A 26966-nucleotide genomic window follows, 5' to 3' on the forward strand; every position below is an offset into this window, starting at 1 on the left:
AAGTCCCTTGTAACTGGTACTTCTAGTACCAAGGGCCCTGATGCCAAGGAAGGTCTCTAAGGGCTGCAGCATGTCTTATGCCACCCTGGAGACCTCTCACTCAGCACAGACACACTGCTTGCCAGCTTGTGTGTGCTAGTGAGGACAAAACGAGTAAGTCGACATAGCACTCCCCTCAGGGTGCCATGCCAGCCTCTCACTGCCTATGCAGTATAGGTAAGACACCCCTCTAGCAGGCCTTACAGCCCTAAGGCAGGGTGCACTATACCATAGGTGAGGGTACCAGTGCATGAGCATGGTACCCCTACAGTGTCTAAATAAAACCTTAGACATTGTAAGTGCAGGGTAGCCATAAGAGTATATGGTCTGGGAGTCTGTCAAACACGAACTCCACAGCACCATAATGGCTACACTGAAAACTGGGAAGTTTGGTATCAAACTTCTCAGCACAATAAATGCACACTGATGCCAGTGTACATTTTATTGTAAAATACACCACAGAGGGCACCTTAGAGGTGCCCCCTGAAACTTAACCGACTATCTGTGTAGGCTGACTAGTTTTAGCAGCCTGCCACAAACCGAGACATGTTGCTGGCCCCATGGGGAGAGTGCCTTTGTCACTCTGAGGCCAGTAACAAAGCCTGCACTGGGTGGAGATGCTAACACCTCTCCCAGGCAGGAATTGTCACACCTGGCGGTGAGCCTCAAAGGCTCACCTCCTTTGTGCCAACCCAGCAGGACACTCCAGCTAGTGGAGTTGCCCGCCCCCTCCGGCCAGGCCCCACTTTTGGCGGCAAGGCCGGAGAAAATAATGAGAATAACAAGGAGGAGTCACTGGCCAGTCAGGACAGCCCCTAAGGTGTCCTGAGCTGAGGTGACTCTAACTTTTAGAAATCCTCCATCTTGCAGATGGAGGATTCCCCCAATAGGGTTAGGATTGTGACCCCCTCCCCTTGGGAGGAGGCACAAAGAGGGTGTACCCACCCTCAGGGCTAGTAGCCATTGGCTACTAACCCCCCAGACCTAAACACGCCCTTAAATTTAGTATTTAAGGGCTACCCTGAACCCTAGAAAATTAGATTCCTGCAACTACAAGAAGAAGGACTGCCCAGCTGAAAACCCCTGCAGCGGAAGACCAGAAGACGACAACTGCCTTGGCTCTAGAAACTCACCGGCCTGTCTCCTGCCTTCCAAAGATCCTGCTCCAGCGACGCCTTCCAAAGGGACCAGCGACCTCGACATCCTCTGAGGACTGCCCCTGCTTCGAAAAGACAAGAAACTCCCGAGGACAGCGGACCTGCTCCAAGAAAGGCTGCAACTTTGTTTCCAGCAGCTTTAAAGAACCCTGCAAGCTCCCCGCAAGAAGCGTGAGACTTGCAACACTGCACCCGGCGACCCTGACTCGGCTGGTGGAGACCCGACACCTCAGGAGGGACCCCAGGACTACTCTGATACTGTGAGTACCAAAACCTGTCCCCCCTGAGCCCCCACAGCGCCGCCTGCAGAGGGAATCCCGAGGCTTCCCCTGACCGCGACTCTTTGAACCTAAAGTCCCGACGCCTGGGAGAGACCCTGCACCCGCAGCCCCCAGGACCTGAAGGACCGGACCTTCACTGGAGAAGTGACCCCCAGGAGTCCCTCTCCCTTGCCCAAGTGGAGGTTTCCCCGAGGAATCCCCCCCTTGCCTGCCTGCAGCGCTGAAGAGATCCCGAGATCTCTCATAGACTAACATTGCGAACCCGACGCTGGTTTTCTACACTGCACCCGGCCGCCCCCGCGCTGCTGAGGGTGAAATTTCTGTGTGGGCTTGTGTCCCCCCCGGTGCCCTACAAAACCCCTCTGGTCTGCCCTCCGAAGACGCGGGTACTTACCTGCAAGCAGACCGGAACCGGGGCACCCCCTTCTCTCCATTCTAGCCTATGTGTTTTGGGCACCACTTTGAACTCTGCACCTGACCGGCCCTGAGCTGCTGGTGTGGTGACTTTGGGGTTGCTCTGAACCCCCAACGGTGGGCTACCTTGGACCAAGAACTGAACCCTGTAAGTGTCCTACTTACCTGGTAAAACTAACAAAAACTTACCTCCCCCAGGAACTGTGAAAATTGCACTAAGTGTCCACTTTTAAAACCGCTATTTGTCAATAACTGGAAAAGTATACATGCAATTTTTATGATTTGAAGTTCCTAAAGTACTTACCTGCAATACCTTTCGAACAAGATATTACATGTTAAATTTGAACCTGTGGTTCTTAAAATAAACTAAGAAAAGATATTTTTTTATACAAAAACCTATTGGCTGGATTTGTCTCTGAGTGTGTGTACCTCATTTATTGTCTATGTGTATGTACAACAAATGCTTAACACTACTCCTTGGATAAGCCTACTGCTCGACCACACTACCACAAAATAGAGCATTAGTATTATCTATTTTTACCACTATTTTACCTCTAAGGGGAACCCTTGGGACTCTGTGCATGCTATTCCTTACTTTGAAATAGCACATACAGAGCCAACTTCCTACAGTACTGATATGTGATGTTTGGTCTGATAATTGCCTTGTGTACAATAGAGTATATTTTCATATAATCTGGTGTTGTGTTTCCTTTGTGGTGGGGATATTGCGTCACGTGTGTTTTGTGTGTTGTGCAAACGCTTTACACATTGCCTCTGGGTTAAGCCTGACTGCTCGTGCCAAGCTACCAAGGGGGTGAGCAGGGGTTCTCTTGGACGTGTAACTCCCTTGCCCTGACTAGAGTGGGTAAGTTCTGCCTGGCTGAGGTGCATACCCTAGCCAACCAGAAACCCCATTTCTAACAGCGGTCTTACAGTTACCTGTAAATGTTTGGATTGACTGACGGCTCTTTGAATGAATTAAGGTTTCTGGGCCGCATCATCAGTGTCTGGTTCTGAACCATTTTAGAACTGAATTAGTGTGTTTCGGCTCATTTGACTGAAGACGTGGAGTCAACTGGAGCTCCACAGATCTTTTCTGGCAATTTGGTGTGAATTGTGAGTTTATGGTGTCTTTTAGGCTGCTGGCCTTGAGGTTGGGAGTGGCAGTTGACTAGAAAGCATTGACCAGGTTTGGTTGTTTGGGGTGCAGGCTGTATGTTTGGCATTGAGAACCATTAGATTGTTCTTTGTGTCTTTTTTTTATTTTTTTATATATATATTTAGTTTTTTTAGCTCGAAAGTGGATGGGTAGGGTTCTTTTGTCTGAGCTTTTGGGGTGCCTAGATAGTGCTGTCATCATAGTAGTGGGGTGGACAATATTATAGCTGATCGAACTCTTTGAGCTGTGATCCATAACTAACAACACCATAGATAGAGTTGATCCTCATTCGTCCACATTCGACTTGACATGATCCAAATGGAAAGGACCACAGTTGAGCTCTGTGATCAGTTTAATTTCCACTCTGAGAAAGCTTGCCAGACAGCCAGTCTTTGCACTCACAAATGCTTCACTGCATGGTGCCTCCCTCTCTGGATCCAACAGTATTATAAACTTTGACACCTAGGCTGTGCTAGAATATGTGGTACTATGCCACCACAGACCGCAGTGAGATTTGAAGATTTCCTGATCCCTAAGCAGAATTGTGATTGACTACTCTTTGACTCACCCTAATGTGTCTGATTCTGCAGCCTTGTTGCAGTGTGTCTTCAGCTTCTACCCAAATGCTTTGCTTAACCATATATATATTTTTCTCACATCAGAGATAGCTGCTTTAGAATAATTTATTCTCTCTTCTCATGTCACCTCACTTGCAATTTTAAATCGACGGAGTAGAGCTATGTGAAAGTTTTTTTTTAAGCTAAACTACTTTACCTTATTTGCTTCATAGGTTTTTGAATGAAAAGGAAAGCCCAGCTTATAAATTCTATCATATGAAACTCACCGCGTTCTGTGAAAGCAGTGGAGTATCCTACGTTTCTGTTCACTCTAGCCACCCACACAAAGCTGCCAGTCAAGATGCTAAACCACAACCTTCAAAACATCAGGATCCAGGAGCCTTGAGTATAAAGCCTCCAGTTAATAAAGTTGGTAAATCTGACATTATTGAGATTCTTGATTCTGATTCTGAGGACTCTGGCTCTCAGAAAACTAACCACCATGATTCGGAACCTTTGGCAGCTGAATCCCAGGACTCTGAACCTGAAGAACCAGAGCCCAAGGCTTCTGAGCCCAAAGGCTTTGACATGCAAGGGCCGTTGCCACGGAGCAGTAAGCCAAAAGAGCCTGAGCCTCAGGGCTCTAAACCACAAAAACCTGTTAACCAGTCTTCTGAGCATCAGGACTCTGGGTCACATCGCCTTGGGCCTCAACAACATCAGCCCGACGAGACTGAGCTTCTGGTCACCTGTTGCTCTGAAGATGATCAGTCTGATTCTGAAGATCCCTTACCACCAACAACACAACATAAAGTTGAGCTTCAGCCTGTTGTCCTATTGGATCTTCAAAATTCTCAACCACTTGTTGAAAAATCTCAGCTCACTCCACCAGAGGAACCAAAGGATCAGCCAGAAGTCGTCCAGCCTCAACACCCTGTTTGCCATGATGGTAAGTCGGAAATGTAGGATTAGAACCCTCAAACCTTCTACCCCCATGTTCTTAAGAATCTCTGCAATGTACTTTAAACTCTTGCACCTGAACTCCTCCATCCTCTTGGTTGAAAGCCACAACATCAATATGGAGGCTTGTAAACCTGCATCTCCCCAGTTTCCTCGGTTATTCTACCGAGATTTCCCTCAAGCACATGATCAGCCCTACTTTATACCCCATCATCAACCCTAGTGTAGTCCACCCCCGCCTCCCATCATCGTTCTACTCACACAGCATGGAACGACTGCTCTTTCTTTCCATAATTCACAAACCTCAGTTCCCCCCCCCCCCCGCCCTTTCCTCCCTCCCCACCCCAATGTTACAAGTATCTATTCCCTGGGCCCAGGTTTATCCTCCATCTTCCTCAACACCTTTTTCCCAAGACTAAAAGTCTTGATTATGTCCTTTCCCAAATGCGGATGTCTCCACTTTTGAGATCAGGACTCAAACTCTTCTCTTCTTCCACCACACACAAGCTACTGAGAGCATCATCGGAGTTTGGCAGAACAGGAGAAAAAGCATCTGTGAGGGCCACAATGAGATGGCAGCCCATTTGGCATTATGGTTTTCCCAAAAGTGTATCTGCTATATCGTCTGATGCATTTTTTGGCAAAAATGCTCTGCCGCCCTGGCAGCCCTCTAAATACAGTGGGTGATTGTCCAGCGGGTTAGGGGAGGTGACGCTGTGAGGATTCACTGGCTAGCCACCAGGAGTAAATGACCCATAAGTCTCAATCTCAGAATAAAATGCTTCTACCCCCTGTTTCCCATGATAAGCACAAGTAGTTAGTCTTTTACCCCTATTGACCACAGGAATATACTGTGGTCAATACTGCAAATACTGCAAAATTTGAAACATCTTTCCACCACGATTGAAACTCCTTAAATCATTTCCCCAAGGAGCAGAAGCCTGATCCTATCTACCCTATAGCAGATGCTTTTTCCCAGAATGTTCTCCCAGGGTGTTCTTATAAGCAGGATTGTGTGATTTGTAACACAGCACCACAAAATCAAGTTACCCTGTAGGAACATAATGATGTAGCCCTTCAGGTTCTGAAATACAGATTCTGTAGAGTTGATAGCTTTAAAAATCATGTTTACATGTCTGACACCACTGACATGCAAGATGTGCAACCTTCTGATGATTGGGGGTCCATATATTCATCTTGTGTTAAAACCTTCCATTGTTGTAGGCCTTGAACCTATGGCTGACATGGTATCCTCAGAATCTGTAGAAGAAACAGAGACTGAACCAGCAGAGAGCACAGCTTCTGAGGAGGCAGCTCAAACTACACATCCTACACAACCATCTACAGTTCGAAAAAGAGGCCGACCTGTGGTTGTTACTCCTGCTCCATCGAAAAGGTTGTGTGCTGAAGAAGCGCCAACAGGCAAGTAGCCATGTTTTCTATTCCAAGCTAGCATGTTAACATCTTTGCCTTAAATTAATAAATGTGTATATCATCCATGTTTAAAAACAAATTCACAAGATACAGCTTTAAACTAAACTGAAGGAGGGCATGGTCAAGATGACCCACCGAGAGCACCTCTGCTGCCCAGTAAATATACAGCTGCCTTAAGTGGTGGGCAGAGGCCCAACCCTCACAGAGTGCCTTACTGCCATACAGCATGCCACTCTACCTACTGGTCCTTGTCTCGTTTATCAACGCAGACCGGGCTACTTGGGCCGGTCTAATGAATGGTCCCCAGCTGAGGAAATGGCAGACACAAGGGGATAACTGACATCGGCCCATATCCAGTAGGCCCCTGTCTGTGTATGCTGAGACCCACGCAGAGGTGGGTGAGCTCCCTGGTGAAGGGGGCTAGGAGACCTGAAAAGTAGTTGGCTACCCTCCACATATTGAAGCTCGATGAGGCTCCTGGGCGGCCCTCGGGCACATGGCTGCTTTCTGTGGGAGTGTACTTCTGTCTGGGCCTGGAGGCCGACTTCCACCTGTGTGCCTGGACTGGGCCTTTCTTGGGTGAGCATTCATACGCTCTGATTGAGCACGCACTCTGCACTCCTCCAGTGGCCATAGCAGGCATCCACTTGTGTGCTCCCTTGTTAACAACCGAACCAGACCTCTGCCACCCCCTATTGCGATCACGGCTTACTTTAATCACTTAATTTACTTAGCTTCATCTAAGAGTGCGTTCCTCTGCTTCACCCAGATTTGCATGCCTTATCAACATTTAGGCAATAAATAGGCGTTTCAGCTCATTGGCTGCAAAATTGGAAATTTGAAACATCTTTCCACCTCGATTGAAACTCCTTAACTTTCCCCCCCCCCCCCCCCCCCCCCGCCCCCCCCCCCCCTATAGCAGATGTTTTTTCCCAGGATGTTCTCCATTCTGTAAACAAGGTCATAGGAGTTGTAACACATCACCATAAAATCAAGTTACCCCTGTAGGAACATTGTGTTTCAGCCCTTCAGGTTCTGAAATACAGATTCTTTAGAGTAAGTTGATAGCCTTACAAATCATGTTTACATGCCTGACATCACAGACATGCAGGAGGTCTACCAGTGTGATTCCTGTGATCCATATTTTTATCCTGTCTTTCAATCCTCCAACATTCCAGACCTTGAACCTATGACTGACGTGGTATCCTTGGAACCTGTGGAAGAAACTGAGATTGAACCAGCAGAGACCACAGCTTCTGAGGAGGCAGCTCAAAGTGCACCTCCTACACAACCTTCTCCACGTCGAAAAAGAGGTCGACCTGAGGTTGTCACTCCTGCTCCATCCAAGAGGTTGTGTGCTGAAGAACCAGCAACAGGCAAGTAGCCACATTTTCTATTACAAGTTAGAATGTTAATGCTGTGCCTTCCAATTCAAGATGTATATTTTCCATGTTAAAAACAAATTCACTAGATACAGCTTTTCAATTAAACTGCCTTGTACGACATACCAAAAGCAACTTTGCCGTCCGGTAAATAAACAGCTTCCTTAAGCGAGGATAGAATCCTCACCCCCACTGAGTGCCTTGCTGCCATACCGCATGTGGCTGTACCTACCGGTCCTTGTCAGTCTGATTGCATACTGGGTGACTTGGAGCAGCCTGATGAATCAGAGACTGGCTGAGGAAATGGAAAACATGAGGGGATAACTGATGCTGGCCCATATCCCGCAGGCTCCTGTCCGTCTGCGCTGAGGCCCACGCAGCGGAGGGCGAGCTCCCTGCTGAAGGAGACTAGGAGGCCTGACAAGAGGCAGGCTACCTGCTGCGGATTCAAGCGTCCCGGGCAACCCACAGCTGCCTTCTTTGGAAATATACTGCTTCCACCCTGTGCACCTGGATGGGTGCCCTTCTTGGCTGCCCTATGTATCCCCCCCCCCCTTCTCTATCGCTGACACAATTTGTACTGCAAGGGAGTGCTTTTGATTGGAGCAGGGTGCCAGGCTGGGGCTGGTGCTAGGACGCAGGTTGCCTGAGCCACGTTGCTGCTCCTCTCTGGGTTGCCCTGAGCTTGGTGCCCTGCAGCCCACCTCTCATTGTACCCTACAGAAGTGAACATGGTTGGACGGCGTGGCTGTGGGGCATAGCTGGCCTGACCCTCCCCACACTTAGTGATACCTGCCCTTCTCATGACTTCTCTGGGCTGTGGGGATTTCAGCCGACAACTGTGCTGTGGTCCCTCTGCGAGAGACTCACAAACAGTGAGCAGAGGGCCACGTGTGAAGTTTGGGAGCGTGGGGCATCTGCAGCAGTAGAGTGGATAGACTTGGAGGGATGCAGCATCAACCCTTATTGTGGGTGGACCTAGGTGCCCTGAGAGTGACGGCCCTCCCCCTTCCCCTCAGAGATGGCCTCTGCATACACCCCTTAAACAACTCTACAGTTGGAGGACGCAATAGCCTTTGTGGCTGGCTGGCCCCAGCGGGTCTCCTCTTGACTCATCCTATCATGGTGGCAGCCAAAGACCAGAGACAGCACTCTTTTTGTGACATGCTCAGGTGATCCACTCCTCACCCCAAAGAGTTGGCACCAGGCATGCAGACACCCCAACAGGTAGCTTCAATGGTCAAGATGGATGAGGAAACAGGCCCAGTGACACAAGCCTAAAGACTGGAAGCCACAACATCAGTATGGACACTTGTAAACCTGCATCTTCCTAATTTCCTCTGTTACTCTACCAAGATATTAGCCTTAAGCACATTATCTGAATCATTAGCCCTAGTGTATACCTCCATCATCACCCTATTGTATACCCCACCAATCATTATACCCACAAGGCACAAAACCGCCCCTCTTCCTTCCCACAGTTCATGAGCCTCAGCCCCCTCCACCCCATATCGCAAGCATCTATTCCCTGGGGACAGGTTTATCCTCCATCCTCCTCAGCACTTTCTTCCCAGAGACTAAAAGTCTTGATGTAAGAAGCTGGTCTGGTGTGTGGTGGGTACTTATGGTACTTACACCAGGCCCGGGTATCCCCTCTTAGTGAAGTGTAGGCAGTGTCTTGAAGCCATTCTCTCAAGATGTAGCTGTGTATGAGCAGCCAAGGCTTATCTAGGAGACATGTAAAGCTCATGCAATACCACTGTAGTCACACAGCACTTACTCGCTTGAAAGAAAACACTCAGTTTTACAAAAATAAAGATACTTTATTTTTGGCAAAAATCACCACAAAATACAAGACAGGTGACCCACCCTTCGGGGGTAAGTAATACACTAAGGGCCTCATTACAACCCTGGCGGTCAAAGACCGCCAAGGCTGTTTTGGCGATTGTACCGCCAACAGGCTGGCGGTACAATCTGGCGTATTACGACCGCGGCGGTAGCGCCGCGGTCGCACCGGCGGTTTCCCGCCATCGTTGTCCCGGCGGTTTTAATCCGCCAGGGCAGCGCTGCTTGCAGCGCTGCCCAAGGGATTACGACTCCCCTTCCCGCCAGCCTGTCCATGGCTATAGAGACCGCCATGGGAAGGCTGGTGGGAAGGGGAGTTGTGGGGCCCCTGGGGTCCCCTACACTGCCCATGCACTTGGCATGGGCAGTGCAGGGGCCCCCAGGCACAGCCCCACCCTGCTTTTCACTGTCTGCACAGCGGACAGTGAAAAGCACGACAGGTGCAGCTGCACCCGTCGCACGGCCGCAACACCGCCACCTCCACTAAGAGCCGGCTCCCATGTTACAGCCGACGTCCTCGCTGGGCCGGCGGACAGAAACTCTGTGTTCGATGGCATCTGTCGCTGTAGATACACATGGTCTGCATTAGCTCGCCATCTGGTGTTGGGTCGGAGTGTTACAAGTTGTTTTTCTTCGAAGAAGTGTTTTCGAGTCACTGGACCGAGTGGCTCCTCCTTCTGTGCTCATTGCGCATGGGCGTCGACTCCATCTTCGATTGTTTTCTTTCCGCCATCGGGTTCGGACGTGTTCCTGTCGCTCCGAGTTTCGGAACGGAAAGATAGCTGAAAACGGAAGATTTTCGACGGTATCGTTGCGATCCGGTTCGAGATAAACACATACGACAACGCATTGAACATCGAAGCGCTTCGGTGCCCTTCGGGCTAGATTTCAGCACACCGTCGGGGCCTAGTCGGCCCGACCGCGTGGAGAACAACGCCGATGGAACGGACCCCGTTTCGATTCTGCCCTGAATGCCACAACAAATATCCTTATACGGACCAACACTCGGTCTGTAACCTGTGCCTGTCACCCGAGCACAGCGAAGAATCCTGTGAGGCCTGTCGGGCGTTCCGGTCCCGAAAAACTCTGCGCGACCGTCGAGCGAGAAGACTGCAGATGGCGTCCACGCCAAAAGAGCATCGACAGTTCGAGACTGAATCCTGGATGGAAAAGGATTCCTCCTGTTCCTCTTCTGACTCCGACGAACTCGACCATCCAAAAACAGTGAGTAAGACGTCGAGATCAGAAATTAAAAAAGGCAAAAAGGCCCAGGGGACGCCACTGCCAACCGGCCATGGCTCAACCCAAATTCACGGTGACCAACAATCGGCACCGAAAAAGGCCCATTCAGTGTCGAGATCGTCCGACTCCGGTCGAGACACCGGCACGCAGCCTCCTCGGGACCGAGAGAGTGCTAAAGAGAAGCATCGACACCGAGAGTTCGGTGTCGACACGGATCGACGCCAAGACAGTGGCGCCGAAGATCATAGAGGCCAAGATTTTTCGGCACAAAAGAAGAGGAAGGTTACCTCGGAGCCGAAAAAACAAACAACAGGGTTTTCGGAGCCGAAAAAAGCACCAACAGACCCAGTTTCAGGCTCCTATACTGAAGAACTTTCTATGTCTTCACAAATGAAAAGACACAGATTCGAACAGGAACTGCAATCCACTGAAGTGGATCACACGCAGAAGCGTATCTTTATTCAGCAGGGGACAGGGAAGATCAGTACCCTTCCACCTGTCAAAAGAAAGAGAACACTTCAGTTTGTAGCACGAGAGGCTCCTCAGCAACAAACAGCAAAGACGGTAACACCTCCTCCCTCGCCTCCACCTGTAACTCCGGCTTCACCAACTTACACCCCGTCACATTCGCCAGCTCACACCGCCATGAGCCACGACGACCAAGATCAAGACGCGTGGGACTTGTACGATGCACCAGTGTCTGATAACAGCCCAGACACATACCCAACTAGGCCATCACCACCTGAGGACAGCACAGCCTATTCACAAGTGGTGGCTAGAGCAGCTCAGTTCCATAATGTGGAACTACACTCTGAACAAGTAGAGGATGACTTTATATTTAACACCCTCTCCTCCACCCACAGCTCCTACCAAAGCCTGCCTATGCTCCCAGGCATGCTTCGCCATGCAAAGGAGATCTTCAAAGAGCCAGTCAAAAGCAGGGCAGTAACGCCTAGAGTGGACAAAAAATATAAGGCGCCTCCTACGGACCCTGTATTCATCACCTCTCAGCTGCCACCAGATTCTGTGGTGGTAGGGGCTGCCAGAAAACGGGCAAATTCACACACTTCTGGGGATGCACCTCCCCCAGATAAAGAAAGCAGAAAGTTTGATGCAGCCGGGAAGAGGGTCGCTGTCCAGGCAGCAAACCAGTGGCGCATCGCAAACTCACAAGCGCTGCTAGCGCGATACGACAGAGCCCACTGGGATGAGATGCAGCATCTCATTGAACATCTCCCAAAAGATCTACAAAAAAGAGCAAAACAGGTTGTTGAAGAAGGTCAAAACATTTCCAACAATCAAATACGCTCCTCTATGGATGCAGCAGACACAGCCGCAAGGACCATTAATACGTCGGTTACCATCCGTAGGCACGCATGGCTCAGAACGTCTGGATTCAAGCCGGAAATTCAGCAGGCAGTACTTAACATGCCAGTAAACGAAAAAATGCTGTTCGGTCCGGAGGTCGACACAGCCATAGAAAAGCTCAAAAAGGACACTGACACTGCCAAGGCCATGGGCGCACTCTACTCCCCGCAGAGCAGAGGATCTTATACCACCTTCCGCAAAACACCTTTTAGAGGAGGGTTTCGGGGTCAGGCCACACAAGCCAGTACCTCACAGTCCGCACCGTCCACCTACCAGGGACAGTACAGGGGAGGCTTTCGGGGCCAGTATAGAGGAGGGCAATTCCCTAGGAATAGAGGAAGATTTCAAAGCCCCAAAACCACTACCAACAAGCAGTGACTCACACGTCACTCACCCCCCCCACACAACACCAGTGGGGGGAAGGATAGGTCAATATTACGAAGCATGGGAGGAAATAACTACAGACACATGGGTCCTAGCAATTATCCAACATGGTTATTGCATAGAATTCCTGCAATTCCCTCCAGACATACCACCAAAATCACAAAATTTATCAAAACACCATTCACAGCTTCTAGAGATAGAAGTTCAAGCACTACTGCAAAAAAATGCAATAGAATTAGTACCAAGCACACAAATAAACACAGGAGTTTATTCACTGTACTTCTTGATACCAAAAAAGGACAAAACACTGAGACCAATTCTGGACCTCAGAGTAGTAAACACATTCATCAAATCAGACCACTTTCACATGGTCACACTACAAGAAGTGTTACCATTTCTCAAAAAACACAACTACATGACAACCCTAGACCTCAAAGACGCATATTTCCATATACCAATACATCAATCACACAGAAAATATCTAAGGTTTGTATTCAAAGGAATACATTACCAATTCAAAGTATTGCCTTTCGGTTTAACAACCGCTCCAAGGGTATTCACAAAATGCCTAGCAGTAGTCGCTGCACACATCAGAAGGCAGCAAATACATGTATTCCCGTATCTAGACGACTGGCTAATCCAAAACCAGTTCGCTCACACAATGCTCAAACCACACAAATCAAGTCATACAAACCCTCTACAAACTAGGGTTCACCGTCAACTTTGCAAAATCCAACATTCAGCCAAGCAAAGTACAGCAATATCTAGGAGCCATAATAGACACGACAAAAGGAGTAGCAACGCCAACTCCACAAAGAATTCACAATTTCAACAGAGTCATTCAACACATGTCTCCAAATCAAACAATACAAGCAAGAACAATACTACAGCTCCTAGGCATGATGTCCTCATGCATAGCCATTGTCCCAAACGCAAGACTGCACATGAGGCCCTTACAACAATGCCTAGCCTCACAGTGGTCTCAAGCACAGGGTCACCTTCTAGATCTGGTGTTAATAGACCGCCAAACTTACCTCTCGCTTCTATGGTGGAACAGTATAAATTTAAACAAAGGGCGGCCTTTCCAAGACCCAGTGCCACAGTACGTAATAACAACAGATGCTTCCATGACAGGGTGGGGGAGCACATCTCAATCAACACACCATAAGAGGACAATGGAACATACATCAAACAAAACTGCATATAAATCATCTAGAATTATTAGCAGTTTTTCAAGCACTAAAAGCTTTCCAACCAATCATAACCCACAAATACATCCTTGTCAAAACAGACAACATGACAACGATGTATTATCTAAACAAACAAGAAGGAACACAGTTAAGCAGTTAAGCTTATTAGCTCAAAACATATGGAAGTGGGCAATCCACCATCAAATTCGCCTCATAGCACAGTTTATTCCAGGGATCCAGAATCAACTGGCAGACAATCTCTCTCGAGATCACCAACAAGTCCACGAATGGGAAATCCACCCACAAATTCTGAACACCTACTTCACACTCTGGGGAACACCTCAGATAGACTTATTTGCAACAAAAGAGAACGCAAAATGCCAAAACTTCGCGTCCAGATACCCACACAAGCAATCCCAAGGCAATGCCCTATGGATGAACTGGTCAGGAATATTTGCTTACGCTTTTCCTCCTCTCCCTCTCCTCCCTTATCTAGTGAACAAATTGAGTCAAAACAAACTCAAACTCATTTTAATAGCACCAACGTGGGCAAGACAACCCTGGTACACAACACTGCTAGATCTTTCTGTAGTACCCCACATCAAACTGCCGAACAAACCAGATCTGTTAACGCAACACAACCAACAGATCAGACACCCAGATCCAGCATCGCTGAATCTAGCAATCTGGCTCCTGAAATCCTAGAATTCGGACACTTACAACTTAGCCAAGAGGGTATGGAGGTCATAAAGCAGGCCAGAAGGCCATCCACTAGACACTGCTACGCAAGTAAGTGGAAAAGATTTGTTTGTTACTGCCATCATAATCAGATACAACCACTAGACGCAACTCCAAAACATATAATAAATTACTTGCTCCATTTACAAAAAGCAAGGCTAGCCTTCTCTTCTATTAAAATACACCTTGCAGCAATATCTGCATACCTGCAGACTACCTATTCAACGTCCTTGTATAGGATACCAGTCATCAAAGCATTCATAGAAGGTCTTAAAAGAATTATACCACCAAGAACACCACCTGTTCCTTCATGGAACCTAAACGTGGTCCTAACAAGACTCATGGGCCCACCTTTCGAACCCATGCACTCTTGCGGAATACAATTCCTAACCTGGAAAGTTGCCTTTCTCCTCGCCATTACATCTCTGAGAAGAGTAAGTGAAATTCAAGCGTTCACAACACAGGAACCTTTTATACAAATACATAAAAATAAGGTCGTCCTACGACCTAATCCAAAATTTTTACCAAAAGTTATTTCACCGTTCCATCTAAATCAAACGGTAGAACTACCTGTTTTTTTCCCACAGCCAGATTCTGTGGCTGAAAGAGCACTACATACATTAGATGTCAAAAGAGCATTAATGTACTACATTGACAGAACAAAGAACATCAGAAAGACTAAACAGCTATTTATTGCATTCCAAAAACCTCATGCAGGTAACCCAATATCAAAACAAGGTATAGCCAGATGGATTGTTAAATGCATCCAAATCTGCTACCTTAAAGCAAAAAGACAACTGCCCATTACTCCCAGGGCACATTCAACCAGGAAAAAAGGTGCTTCAATGGCCTTTTTAGGAAACATCCCAATGCATGAAATATGTAAGGCAGCCACATGGTCTACGCCTCACACATTCACCAAACACTACTGTATAGATGTGCTATCCGCACAACAAGCCGCAGTAGGTCAAGCTGTATTAAGAACTCTATTTCAGACAACTTCTACTCCTACAGGCTAATCCACCGCTTATGGGGAAATAACTGCTTACTAGTCTATGCAGACCATGTGTATCTACAGCGACAGATGCCATCGAACTGAAAATGTCACTTACCCAGTGTACATCTGTTCGTGGCATCAGTCGCTGAGATTCACATGGGCCCACCCACCTCCCCGGAAGCCTGTAGCAGTTCAGAAGTTACCTTCAATTTTGTACATTTGTATATATATTATTTAAACCTTTAATAGGTACATACTTACACATTTCATTGCGCGGGCACTATTACTATAGTACAACTCCTACCTCACCCTCTGCGGGGAAAACAATCGAAGATGGAGTCGACGCCCATGCGCAATGAGCACAGAAGGAGGAGCCACTCGGTCCAGTGACTCGAAAACACTTCTTCGAAGAAAAACAACTTGTAACACTCCGACCCAACACCAGATGGCGAGCTAATGCAGACCATGTGAATCTCAGCGACTGATGCCACGAACAGATGTACACTGGGTAAGTGACATTTTCATTCCGCCCGCCGGCCCTACGGGGATGTAATGCAGCTGGCGGGATTGCGGCCTCATTGGCGGCCCATCCCGCCAAGGTTGTAATGAGGCCCTATATATATATATACACTAGTAATTGGAAATAGTCATAGAAAAGGTTAGAAAACAGTGCAGTCAGTAAAAACCAATAGTGACACTGGGGGGAGCACAAACCATATATTTAAAAAAATGGAATGAGAGCAAGGTGCCCCCACCTATGTAAGTTAAATGTATAGAGGGGAGCTGGGAGTACTAGTGAACCACAAAGGTATGTAACACAGTACCCCCCCAACGATCAGGAATGCAGGAGTAAAACACTGGATTTTCCCCAAACCACCCAAAAGGAGGAAAAGAAGAAAAATAAGACACCCAGAGAAGACTGCAAGAAAACCATCAGTGGATTCCTGAAGAAAGAAGACCTGTGGGTAGAAGGGACTAAGTCCTGTAGTCCCAGTGCTGTCCAGAGGGGAGTAGGAATTACTACCTATGCAGCTGTGTATGCAGTAGTTGGTCGACGGTACTGAAGAACATGTCAGCACTGCAGCCCTGGAGCCGGAAAAGAGTTCCTGGTGGATGCAGAAGATGTCCCACGCCGGAAGGAAGATCGCTGATGGGTGTCAGTGCAGGATTTCCACCAACAAGCCTTGGCAAAGGGAAACTTGCGGTTAATGGGAAAGAGGTGCTGCCGGGGACCAGCAAGGTCCAGGAGGACTCAACCCAGGAAAGTCTACAGGAGCAGAGGCAGCACCCACAGGAGTCCCACAGGATGGGTACACAGGAGTCGCAGAAAGAGCCCACTCAGCACTACAAAAGTGGATCCCATGCCGCAGGGGAACCACACAGGAGGCTGTGCTTTGTAGGATGTAGTGCTGGGGGCTGGAGCTACACGGAGCCTAAAGATCCCTTGGAGGAGACGCAAACAATCCTTGGCAGCTGCAAGAGATGCAGTGTACGGGGTACTGTCCTGCGTGGCAAGGCAAAGTCTTACCTCCACCAAAGTTGGACAGCTGGCAGAGAGGACCACCACCTGTGATGCAGGATCCATGCAGCTCAGGAATCTACGGAGCCGGTATTCGCTTGTCGTAGGTGCCTGCGGTTGCTGGGGAGTGACTCCAAGGGAGATTCCTTCTTCTTGTGCAGGCTAAAAAGTTGCAGTCTTCTGAGAATGCATGGCCGGGGAAATTGTTGTAACACTGTCAGGAGCCCTGGAAACAATGTTGCTGAAAAGTCCTTTCTTCTTGGAAGCAGCTTGTCGGCTCCTGGTGGTTCCAATCGCAGTTCCGGAGGCCAGAAGTCGAAGTGAGGTTTTCGTCGGAGTTCTGCTGGTATCTTGCAAGCCAAATCTAAGGACCCACTCGAGAGCGACCCTAAATAGCCCTGATAGAGGGATTTGTCACCTAACCAGGTAAGCAGCTATCAGGAGGGGGCTCTGACGTCACCTGCCTGGCTTGGCCACTCAGATGCTCCCAGAGTTCCCTGCCAGCCTTAGGAACAACATGACCGAACCCAGGGACCCTCTGGAGGAGCTCGGGGCACCACCCCGGGGGTGGTGATGGGCAGGGGAGTGGTCACTCCCCTTTCCATTGTGCAGTTTCGCGCCAGAATAGGTACTGGGGGTCCCTGAACTGGTGTGGACTGGTATATGCACGGAGGACACCAAATGTGCCCTTCAAAGCAAACCAGTGGTTTGGGGAGGCTACCCCTCCCAAGTCTGTCACACCTTTTCCAAAGGGAGAGGGTGTTACCTCCCTCTCCCAAAGGAAATCCTTTGTTCTGCCTTCCTGGGCTGGATCAGATCAAGCAGCAGGAGGGCACAAACCTGTCTGAGGGGTGGCAGCAGCTGGGCTGCTCGGAAAACCCTGGAAGACTGGTGGTAGCAATGCTGTGGGTCCTTTGAAGAGTCCCCAAAGTGCATGCAATCATACTTCCAATACTTTCAACAGTATTGGGGTATGATTCCGACATGTTTGATAGCAAACATCCCCAGGTTCGAGGTTACCATTATGTAGCTGGACATAGGTACTAACCTAGATCCAGTACAGATAAAAAATAGCGTCCCTGCACTCAAAGTCCAGTAAGTTGGAGCTGGAGTTCGTGGGGGTGCCTCTGCTAGTGCAGGGGTGCCCTCACACACAGGTAACTGCACTCTGCCCTCTCGGCTGAGAGAGCCTACCATAGGGGTGACTTACAGGGACCTGGTGCAGTGACCTGTAGCGAAACCGGGTGTGCGCACCCGTTTCACGCAGACTACGATTGCAGGCCTGCAGAACCCTTTGCATGGGCCGCCTATGGGTGGCAGAATAACTGCTGCAGCCCATAGGGATCCCCAGGGAACACCAATGCCCTGGTTACTTAGTACCATATACAAGGGACTTATATGGAGGGACCAGTATGCCAATTGTGGGAAGGAAAATTTAGTAGCAACCAAATTTAGAGGAGAGAGCATAATCAATGGGGTTCTAATTAGCAGAATCCCAGTGAACACAGTCAAGCGCATTGACAACAGTTAGAAAATAGGGGTAAGTGAAGAAAGAGCCCACTTTCCTACACTTGATTAAGTCCTTTTCCAAATGCAGATCTCTCAGCTTTTGAGATCATCTCTGACTCTTCTCTCCTTCCCCCACACTCATAACTGCGGACAGCATCATTCAGAGTTTGGCAGAACAGTAGTACAAAATCTGTGTGGGCCACCATGAGATAGCAGTTCACTTGTGTAGGAAACTGTGGTTCTTTGCAGATGCCCCCTCCATTTTCCACTCTAATCACTGTTAATCATACCTCAGTGCTGGTGCTGCTTCCTTAAAATAAAGATATTGGATTGATTTACAATTGGTAAAGGACTTTTACCATCCCTGTAAGTCCCAAGTAAATGGTACCCCAGGCACCTACGGCATCAAGACTAAAGTGGGTCCCTAATGGGTGCAGCACATCTTACGCCACCATAAGGGGACCCACATACAAATTGCACTCAACCTGCCATCGCAGACTGTTAGGGTGCAGGCCCTGAGTGAAGACATGACATGGCACACTCATTGTGTGCCATGCCAAAGTCACTGCATATGTTATATGTAAGTTACCCGTACAGCGCGCCTTAAGAGTCCTAAGGCAGGGTGTATTTTGATACATATGAGGACATATATGCAAGAGCAGATATGCCCCTATGATGTCTAGTTTTATTTCTAGACATTGCAAGTAACCAGGCAGCCATCCTAAAGCATGTACTGAAAACTGGTCAGTATGGGTAACCCAGCTACATGATGGCTGTATGGAAAATAGTGGTGTTTGATATCAAACACCTCACCTTAATAAATCCATACTGATGCCTGTATTGGATTTATTATGATATGCACCCAGAGGACACCTTAGAGGTGCCCCAACCCCCCCCCCCCCCCCACCCCCACCCCCCTCATTGAAACCTACTAGCCCTCTGGTGTGCTGGCTGACTGGTAGGAAAGTGCCCCTTCTATGACATGGTCACCCCCACATTTTTGCCTGCTATATGATGCAGTTTTGACTGAAAGTGCACTGGATTTCTGTTGTCCAGGTCTCCAGTGCCAGACCTTGTTCCTAACACTGTACAGTTGTGTAAGGAAATGCCTCCTTGGCATGGTTGCCCCCTGACTTTTTGCCTTTGCTGATGCTATGTTTACAATTGAAAGTGTGCTGAGGCCTGCTAACCAGGCCCCAGCACCAGTGTTCTTTCCCTAACCTGTACTTTTGTATCCACAATTGGCAGACCCTGGCATCCAGATAAGTCCCTTGTAACTGGTACTTCTAGTACCAAGGGCCCTGATGCCAAGGAAGGTCTCTAAGGGCTGCAGCATGTCTTATGCCACCCTGGAGACCTCTCACTCAGCACAGACACACTGCTTGCCAGCTTGTGTGTGCTAGTGAGGACAAAACGAGTAAGTCGACATAGCACTCCCCTCAGGGTGCCATGCCAGCCTCTCACTGCCTATGCAGTATAGGTAAGACACCCCTCTAGCAGGCCTTACAGCCCTAAGGCAGGGTGCACTATACCATAGGTGAGGGTACCAGTGCATGAGCATGGTACCCCTACAGTGTCTAAACCAAACCTTAGACATTGTAAGTGCAGGGTAGCCATAAGAGTATATGGTCTGGGAGTCTGTCAAACACGAACTCCACAGCACCATAATGGCTACACTGAAAACTGGGAAGTTTGGTATCAAACTTCTCAGCACAATAAATGCACACTGATGCCAGTGTACATTTTATTGTAAAATACACCACAGAGGGCACCTTAGAGGTGCCCCCTGAAACTTAACCGACTGTCTGTGTAGGCTGACTAGTTCCAGCAGCCTGCCACACCAGAGACATGTTGCTGGCCCCATGGGGAGAGTGCCTTTGTCACTCTGAGGCCAGTAACAAAGCCTGCACTGGGTGGAGATGCTAACACCTCCCCCAGGCAGGAGCTGTAACACCTGGCGGTGAGCCTCAAAGCCTCAAAGGCTCACCCCTTTGTCACAGCCCAGCAGGGCACTCCAGCTTAGTGGAGTTGCCCGCCCCCTCCGGCCACGGCCCCTACTTTTGGCGGCAAGGCTGGAGGGAACAAAGAAAGCAACAAGGAGGAGTCACTGGCCAGTCAGGACAGCCCCTAAGGTGTCCTGAGCTGAGGTGACTCTGACTTTTAGAAATCCTCCATCTTGCAGATGGAGGATTCCCCCAATAGGGTTAGGATTGTGACCCCCTCCCCTTGGGAGGAGGCACAAAGAGGGTGTACCCACCCTCAGGGCTAGTAGCCATTGGCTACTAACCCCCCAGACCTAAACACGCCCTTAAATTTAGTATTTAAGGGCTACCCTGAACCCTAGAAAATTAGATTCCTGCAACTACAAGAAGAAGGACTGCCTAGCTGAAAACCCCTGCAGAGGAAGACCAGAAGACGACAACTGCCTTGGCTCCAGAAACTCACCGGCCTGTCTCCTGCCTTCCAAAGATCCTGCTCCAGCGACGCCTTCCAAAGGGACCAGCGACCTCGACATCCTCTGAGGACTGCCCCGGCTTCGAAAAGACAAGAAACTCCTGAGGACAGCGGACCTGCTCCAAGAAAAGCTGCAACTTTGTTTCCAGCAGCTTTGAAAGAACCCTGCAAGCTCCCCGCAAGAAGCGTGAGACTTGCAACACTGCACCCGGCGACCCCGACTCGGCTGGTGGCGATCCAACACCTCAGGAGGGACCCCAGGACTACTCTAAGACTGTGAGTACAAAAACCTGTCCCCCCTGAGCCCCCACAGCGCCGCCTGCAGAGGGAATCCCGAGGCTTCCCCTGACCGCGACTCTTTGAATCCTAAGTCCCGACACCTGGGAGAGACCCTGCACCCGCAGCCCCCAGGACCTGAAGGACCGGACTTTCACTGGAGGAGTGACCCCCAGGAGTCCCTCTCCCTTGATCAAGTGGAGGTTTCCCCGAGGAACCCCCCCCTTGCCTGCCTGCAGCGCTGAAGAGATCCCTAGATCTCCCATTGACTTCCATTACAAACCCGACGCTTGTTTCTACACTGCACCCGGCCGCCCCCGCGCTGCTGAGGGTGAAATTTCTGTGTGGGCTTGTGTCCCCCCCGGTGCCCTACAAAACCCCTCTGGTCTGCCCTCCGAAGACGCGGGTACTTACCTGCAAGCAGACCGGAACCGGGGCACCCCCTTCTCTCCATTCTAGCCTATGTGTTTTGGGCACCACTTTGAACTCTGCACCTGACCGGCCCTGAGCTGCTGGTGTGGTGACTTTGGGGTTGCTCTGAACCCCCAACGGTGGGCTACCTTGGACCAAGAACTGAACCCTGTAAGTGTCTTACTTACCTGGTAAAACTAACAAAAACTTACCTCCCCCAGGAACTGTGAAAATTGCACTAAGTGTCCACTTTTAAAACCGCTATTTGTCAATAACTTGTAAAGTATACATGCAATTTTTATGATTTGAAGTTCCTAAAGTACTTACCTGCAATACCTTTCGAATGAGATATTACATGTAGAATTTGAACCTGTGGTTCTTAAAATAAACCAAGAAAATATATTTTTCTATAACAAAACCTATTGGCTGGATTTGTCTCTGAGTGTGTGTACCTCATTTATTGTCTATGTGTATGTACAACAAATGCTTAACACTACTCCTTGGATAAGCCTACTGCTCGACCACACTACCACAAAATAGAGCATTAGTATTATCTCTTTTTGCCACTATCTTACCTCTAAGGGGAACCCTTGGACTCTGTGCATGCTATTCCTTACTTTGAAATAGCACATACAGAGCCAACTTCCTACATTGGTGGATCAGCGGTGGGGTACAAGACTTTGCATTTGCTGGACTACTCAGCCAATACCTGATCACACGACAAATTCCAAAATTGTCATTAGAAATTCATTTTTGCAATTTGAAATTTTTCCAAATTCTTAAAAGTCCTGCTAGGGCCTTGTGTGTTAAGTCCCTGTTTAGCATTGTCTTTTAGAGTTTAAAAGTTTGTTAAAGGTTTGAAATTAGATTCTAGAAACAGTTTTAGATTCTTTAAAAAGTCTTCCAACTTTTAGCAAAATAATGTCTGATACAGAGATGAATGTGGTGGAACTCGACACCACACCTTACCTCCATCTTAAGATGAGGGAGCTAAGGTCTCTCTGTAATATCAAAAAAATAACCATTGGCTCCAGACCTACCAAAATTCAGCTCCAGGAGCTGTTGGCAGAGTTTGAAAAAGCCAACCCCTCTGATGATGACCTCACAGAGGAAGAAATTAGTGACTTGGAGGCCAATGTCCCTCCTCCAGTCCTAAATAGGGAGAACAGGACCCCTCAAGTCCTGTCTCCAACTGTGTTAGTCAGAAATAGTGAGTCCCTCACAGGAGGGTCCCACATTTCTGAAATCACTGAGGATGCTCTCAGTGAAGATGACCTCCTGTTAGCCAGGATGGCCAAAAGATTGGCTTTAGAGAGACAGCTCCTAGCCATAGAAAGGGAAAGACAAGAGATGGGCCTAGGACCCATCAATGGTGGCAGCAATATAAATAGGGTCAGAGATTCTCCTGACATGTTAAAAATCCCCAAAGGGATTGTGACAAAATTTGAAGATGGTGATGACATCACCAAGTGGTTCACAGCTTTTGAGAGGGCTTGTGTAACCAGAAAAGTGAACAGATCTCACTGGGGTGCTCTCCTTTGGGAAATGTTCACTGGAAAGTGTAGGGATAGACTCCTCACACTCTCTGGAAAAGATGCAGAATCTTATGACCTCATGAAGGGTACCCTGATTGAGGGCTTTGGATTCTCCACTGAGGAGTACAGGATTAGGTTCAGGGGGGCTCAAAAATCCTCGAGCCAGACCTGGGTTGACTTTGTTGACTACTCAGTGAAAACACTAGATGGTTGGATTCAAGGCAGTGGTGTAAGTAATTATGATGGGCTGTACAATTTATTTGTGAAAGAACACCTGTTAAGTAATTGTTTCAATGATAAACTGCATCAGCATCTGGTAGACCTAGGACCAATTTCTCCCCAAGAATTGGGAAAGAAGGCGGACCATTGGGTCAAGACAAGGGTGTCCAAGACTTCAACAGGGGGTGACCAAAAGAAAGGGGTCACAAAGACTCCCCAGGGGAAGGGTGATGAGACAACCAAAACTAAAAATAGTAAAGAGTCTTCTACAGGCCCCCAAAAACCTGCACAGGAGGGTGGGCCCAGAGCCTCTTCACAAAACAATGGGTACAAGGGTAAAAACTTTGATCCCAAAAAGGCCTGGTGTCATAGCTGTAAACAGCATGGACACCAAACTGGAGACAAGGCCTGTCCCAAGAAAGGTTCCACTCCAAACTCCCATCCAGGTAACACTGGTATGGCTAGTCTCCAAGTGGGATCAACAGTGTGCCCAGAGCAAATCAGGGTCCACACTGAAGCTATTCTAGTTTCTGAGGGTGGGGTGGATTTAGCCACACTAGCTGTCTGGCCGCCTAACATGCAAAAATACAGACAGCAACTCTTAATTAATGGGACTAGAATAGAGGGCCTGAGGGATACAGGTGCCAGTGTCACCATGGTGACAGAGAAACTGGTTTCCCCTGGCCAATACCTGACTGGAAAAACTTACACAGTCACCAACGCTGACAATCAGAGAAAAGTACATCCCATGGCAATGGTTACTTTAGAATGGGGAGGGGTCAATGGCCTGAAACAGGTGGTGGTCTCCTCAAATATCCCAGTGGACTGTCTGCTTGGAAATGACCTGGAGTCCTCAGCATGGGCTGAGGTAGAACTAAAAACCCATGCAGCAATGCTGGGTATCCCTGAACTGGTGTGTGTGAAAACAAGAGCACAGTGCAAGGCACAGGGTGAACAAGTAGAGCTGGAGTCTGGAAGAATGGCCCAGCCTACCAAGAGAACAGGAAAGTCAGTTGGGAAACCAACTACAACACAGCAAAAGAAAGGGAACCTCTCTTCTCAGGAAGAAGTTCTGCCCTCTGAGGGAACTGAGCCTGTGGAGCTTGAACCTTATCAGGTTGAGCTCTTGGGCCCAGGGGGACCCTCAAGGGAGGAGCTGTGTAAGGGACAAGAAACCTGTCCCTCTCTTGAAGGCCTTAGGCAGCAAGCTGCTGAAGAGTCCAAAGGCAAGAAAAATGGAACGCATAGGGTCTATTGGGAAGATGGACTCCTGTACACTGAGGCCAGAGACCCCAAACCTGGTGCCACTAGGAGAGTGGTAGTGCCTCAGCTGTTCAGGAAGTTCATCCTAACATTGGCCCATGACATTCCCCTTGCTGGACATTTGGGACAAACCAAGACGTGGGAGAGGTTAGTCAACCACTTCTACTGGCCCAATATGTCCAACATGGTTAAGGAGTTTTGCCTCTCCTGCCCCACCTGTCAAGCCAGTGGTAAGACAGGTGGACATCCAAAGGCCCCCCTCATTCCACTTCCAGTGGTGGGGGTTCCCTTTGAAAGAGTGGGTGTGGACATAGTTGGTCCACTGGAACCTCCCACAGCCTCAGGAAATATGTATATCCTGGTAGTAGTGGATCATGCTACCAGGTATCCTGAAGCTATTCCCCTTAGGTCGACTACTGCCCCTGCAGTAGCCAAGGCCCTCATTGGTATCTTTACCAGAGTGGGTTTCCCTAAGGAGGTGGTGTCTGACAGAGGTACCAACTTCATGTCAGCATACCTAAAGCACATGTGGAATGAGTGTGGGGTGACTTATAAATTCACTACACCATACCATCCACAAACTAATGGCTTAGTTGAGAGATTCAACAAGACATTAAAGGGCATGATCATGGGGCTCCCAGAAAAACTCAAAAGGAGATGGGATGTCCTCTTGCCATGCCTGCTTTTCGCTTACAGAGAGGTGCCACAGAAGGGAGTAGGATTCTCACCCTTTGAACTTCTGTTTGGTCATCCTGTAAGGGGACCACTTGCCCTTGTTAAAGAAGGCTGGGAGAGACCTCTCCATGAGCCTAAACAGGACATAGTGGACTATGTACTTGGCCTTCGCTCTAGAATGGCAGAGTACATGGAAAAGGCAACCAAAAACCTTGAGGCCAGCCAACAGCTCCAGAAGTTTTGGTATGACCAAAAGGCTGCACTGGTTGAGTTCCAACCAGGGCAGAAAGTCTGGGTTCTGGAGCCTGTGGCTCCCAGGGCACTCCAGGACAAATGGAGTGGCCCTTACCCAGTACTAGAAAGGAAGAGTCAGGTCACCTACCTGGTGGACCTGGGCACAAGCAGGAGCCCCAAGAGGGTGATCCATGTGAACCGCCTTAAGCTCTTCCATGACAGGGCTGATGTGAATCTGTTGATGGTAACAGATGAGGATCAGGAGGCAGAGAGTGAACCTCTCCCTGATCTTCTGTCATCAGACCCAAAAGATGGCACAGTAGATGGAGTGATCTACTCAGACACCCTCTCTGGCCAACAGCAAGCTGATTGTAGGAGAGTCCTACAACAGTTTCCTGAACTCTTCTCCTTAACCCCTGGTCAGACACACCTGTGTACCCATGATGTGGACACAGGAGACAGCATGCCTGTCAAGAACAAAATCTTTAGACAATCTGACCATGTTAAAGAAAGCATCAAGGTGGAAGTCCACAAGATGCTGGAATTGGGAGTAATTGAGCGCTCTGACAGCCCCTGGGCTAGCCTAGTGGTCTTAGTCCCCAAACCTCACACCAAAGATGGAAAGAAAGAGATGAGGTTTTGTGTGGACTACAGAGGGCTCAATTCTGTCACCAAAACAGATGCCCATCCAATTCCAAGAGCTGATGAGCTCATTGATAAATTAGGTGCTGCCAAATTTCTAAGTACCTTTGACTTGACAGCAGGATACTGGCAAATAAAAATGGCACCTGGAGCAAAAGAAAAGACAGCATTCTCCACACCTGATGGGCATTATCAGTTTACTGTTATGCCCTTTGGTTTAAAGAATGCCCCTGCCACCTTCCAAAGGTTGGTGAATCAAGTCCTTGCTGGCTTGGAGTCCTTTAGCACAGCTTATCTTGATGATATTGCTGTCTTTAGCTCCACCTGGCAGGATCACCTGGTCCACCTAAAGAAGGTTTTGAAGGCTCTGCAATCTGCAGGCCTCTCTATCAAGGCATCCAAATGCCAGATAGGGCAGGGAACTGTGGTTTACTTGGGCCACCTTGTAGGTGGAGGCCAAGTTCAGCCACTCCAACCCAAGATCCAGACTATTCTGGACTGGGTAGCTCCAAAAACCCAGACTCAAGTCAGGGCATTCCTTGGCTTGACTGGGTATTACAGGAGGTTTGTGAAGGGATATGGATCCATTGTGACAGCCCTCACTGAACTCACCTCCAAGAAAATGCCCAAGAAAGTGAACTGGACTGTGGAATGCCAACAGGCCTTTGACACCCTGAAACAAGCAATGTGCTCAGCACCAGTTCTAAAAGCTCCAGATTATTCTAAGCAGTTCATTGTGCAGACTGATGCCTCTGAACATGGGATAGGGGCAGTTTTGTCCCAAACAAATGATGATGGCCTTGACCAGCCTGTTGCTTTCATTAGCAGGAGGTTACTCCCCAGGGAGCAGCGTTGGAGTGCCATTGAGAGGGAGGCCTTTGCTGTGGTTTGGTCCCTGAAGAAGCTGAGACCATACCTCTTTGGGACTCACTTCCTAGTTCAAACTGACCACAGACCTCTCAAATGGCTGATGCAAATGAAAGGTGAAAATCCTAAACTGTTGAGGTGGTCCATCTCCCTACAGGGAATGGACTTTATAGTGGAACACAGACCTGGGACTGCCCATGCCAATGCAGATGGCC

The 26966-nt window shown here is 48.7% G+C and overlaps 1 protein-coding gene across 6 annotated transcripts in view; it reads left to right on the forward strand.

The window, feature by feature from the left end:
• LOC138268212 (treacle protein-like) overlaps positions 1–26966 on the forward strand; it is a 257029-nt gene that overhangs the window by 99208 nt on the left and 130855 nt on the right. For 5 of the 6 annotated variants that reach the window (XM_069217656.1, XM_069217658.1, XM_069217657.1 and 2 more), the window contains exons 9-11: positions 3841–4556; positions 5792–5989; positions 7180–7377. In XM_069217656.1, the coding sequence (XP_069073757.1) occupies positions 3841–4556; positions 5792–5989; positions 7180–7377 (1112 nt within the window). The remainder of the gene's footprint in view (positions 1–3840; positions 4557–5791; positions 5990–7179; positions 7378–26966) is intronic. The other variant, XM_069217659.1, reaches the window with a different exon arrangement.

This window comes from Pleurodeles waltl, chromosome 12 (genome assembly GCF_031143425.1).
Source record: "Pleurodeles waltl isolate 20211129_DDA chromosome 12, aPleWal1.hap1.20221129, whole genome shotgun sequence".
In the NCBI taxonomy this organism is placed as follows: Eukaryota; Metazoa; Chordata; class Amphibia; order Caudata; family Salamandridae; genus Pleurodeles; species Pleurodeles waltl.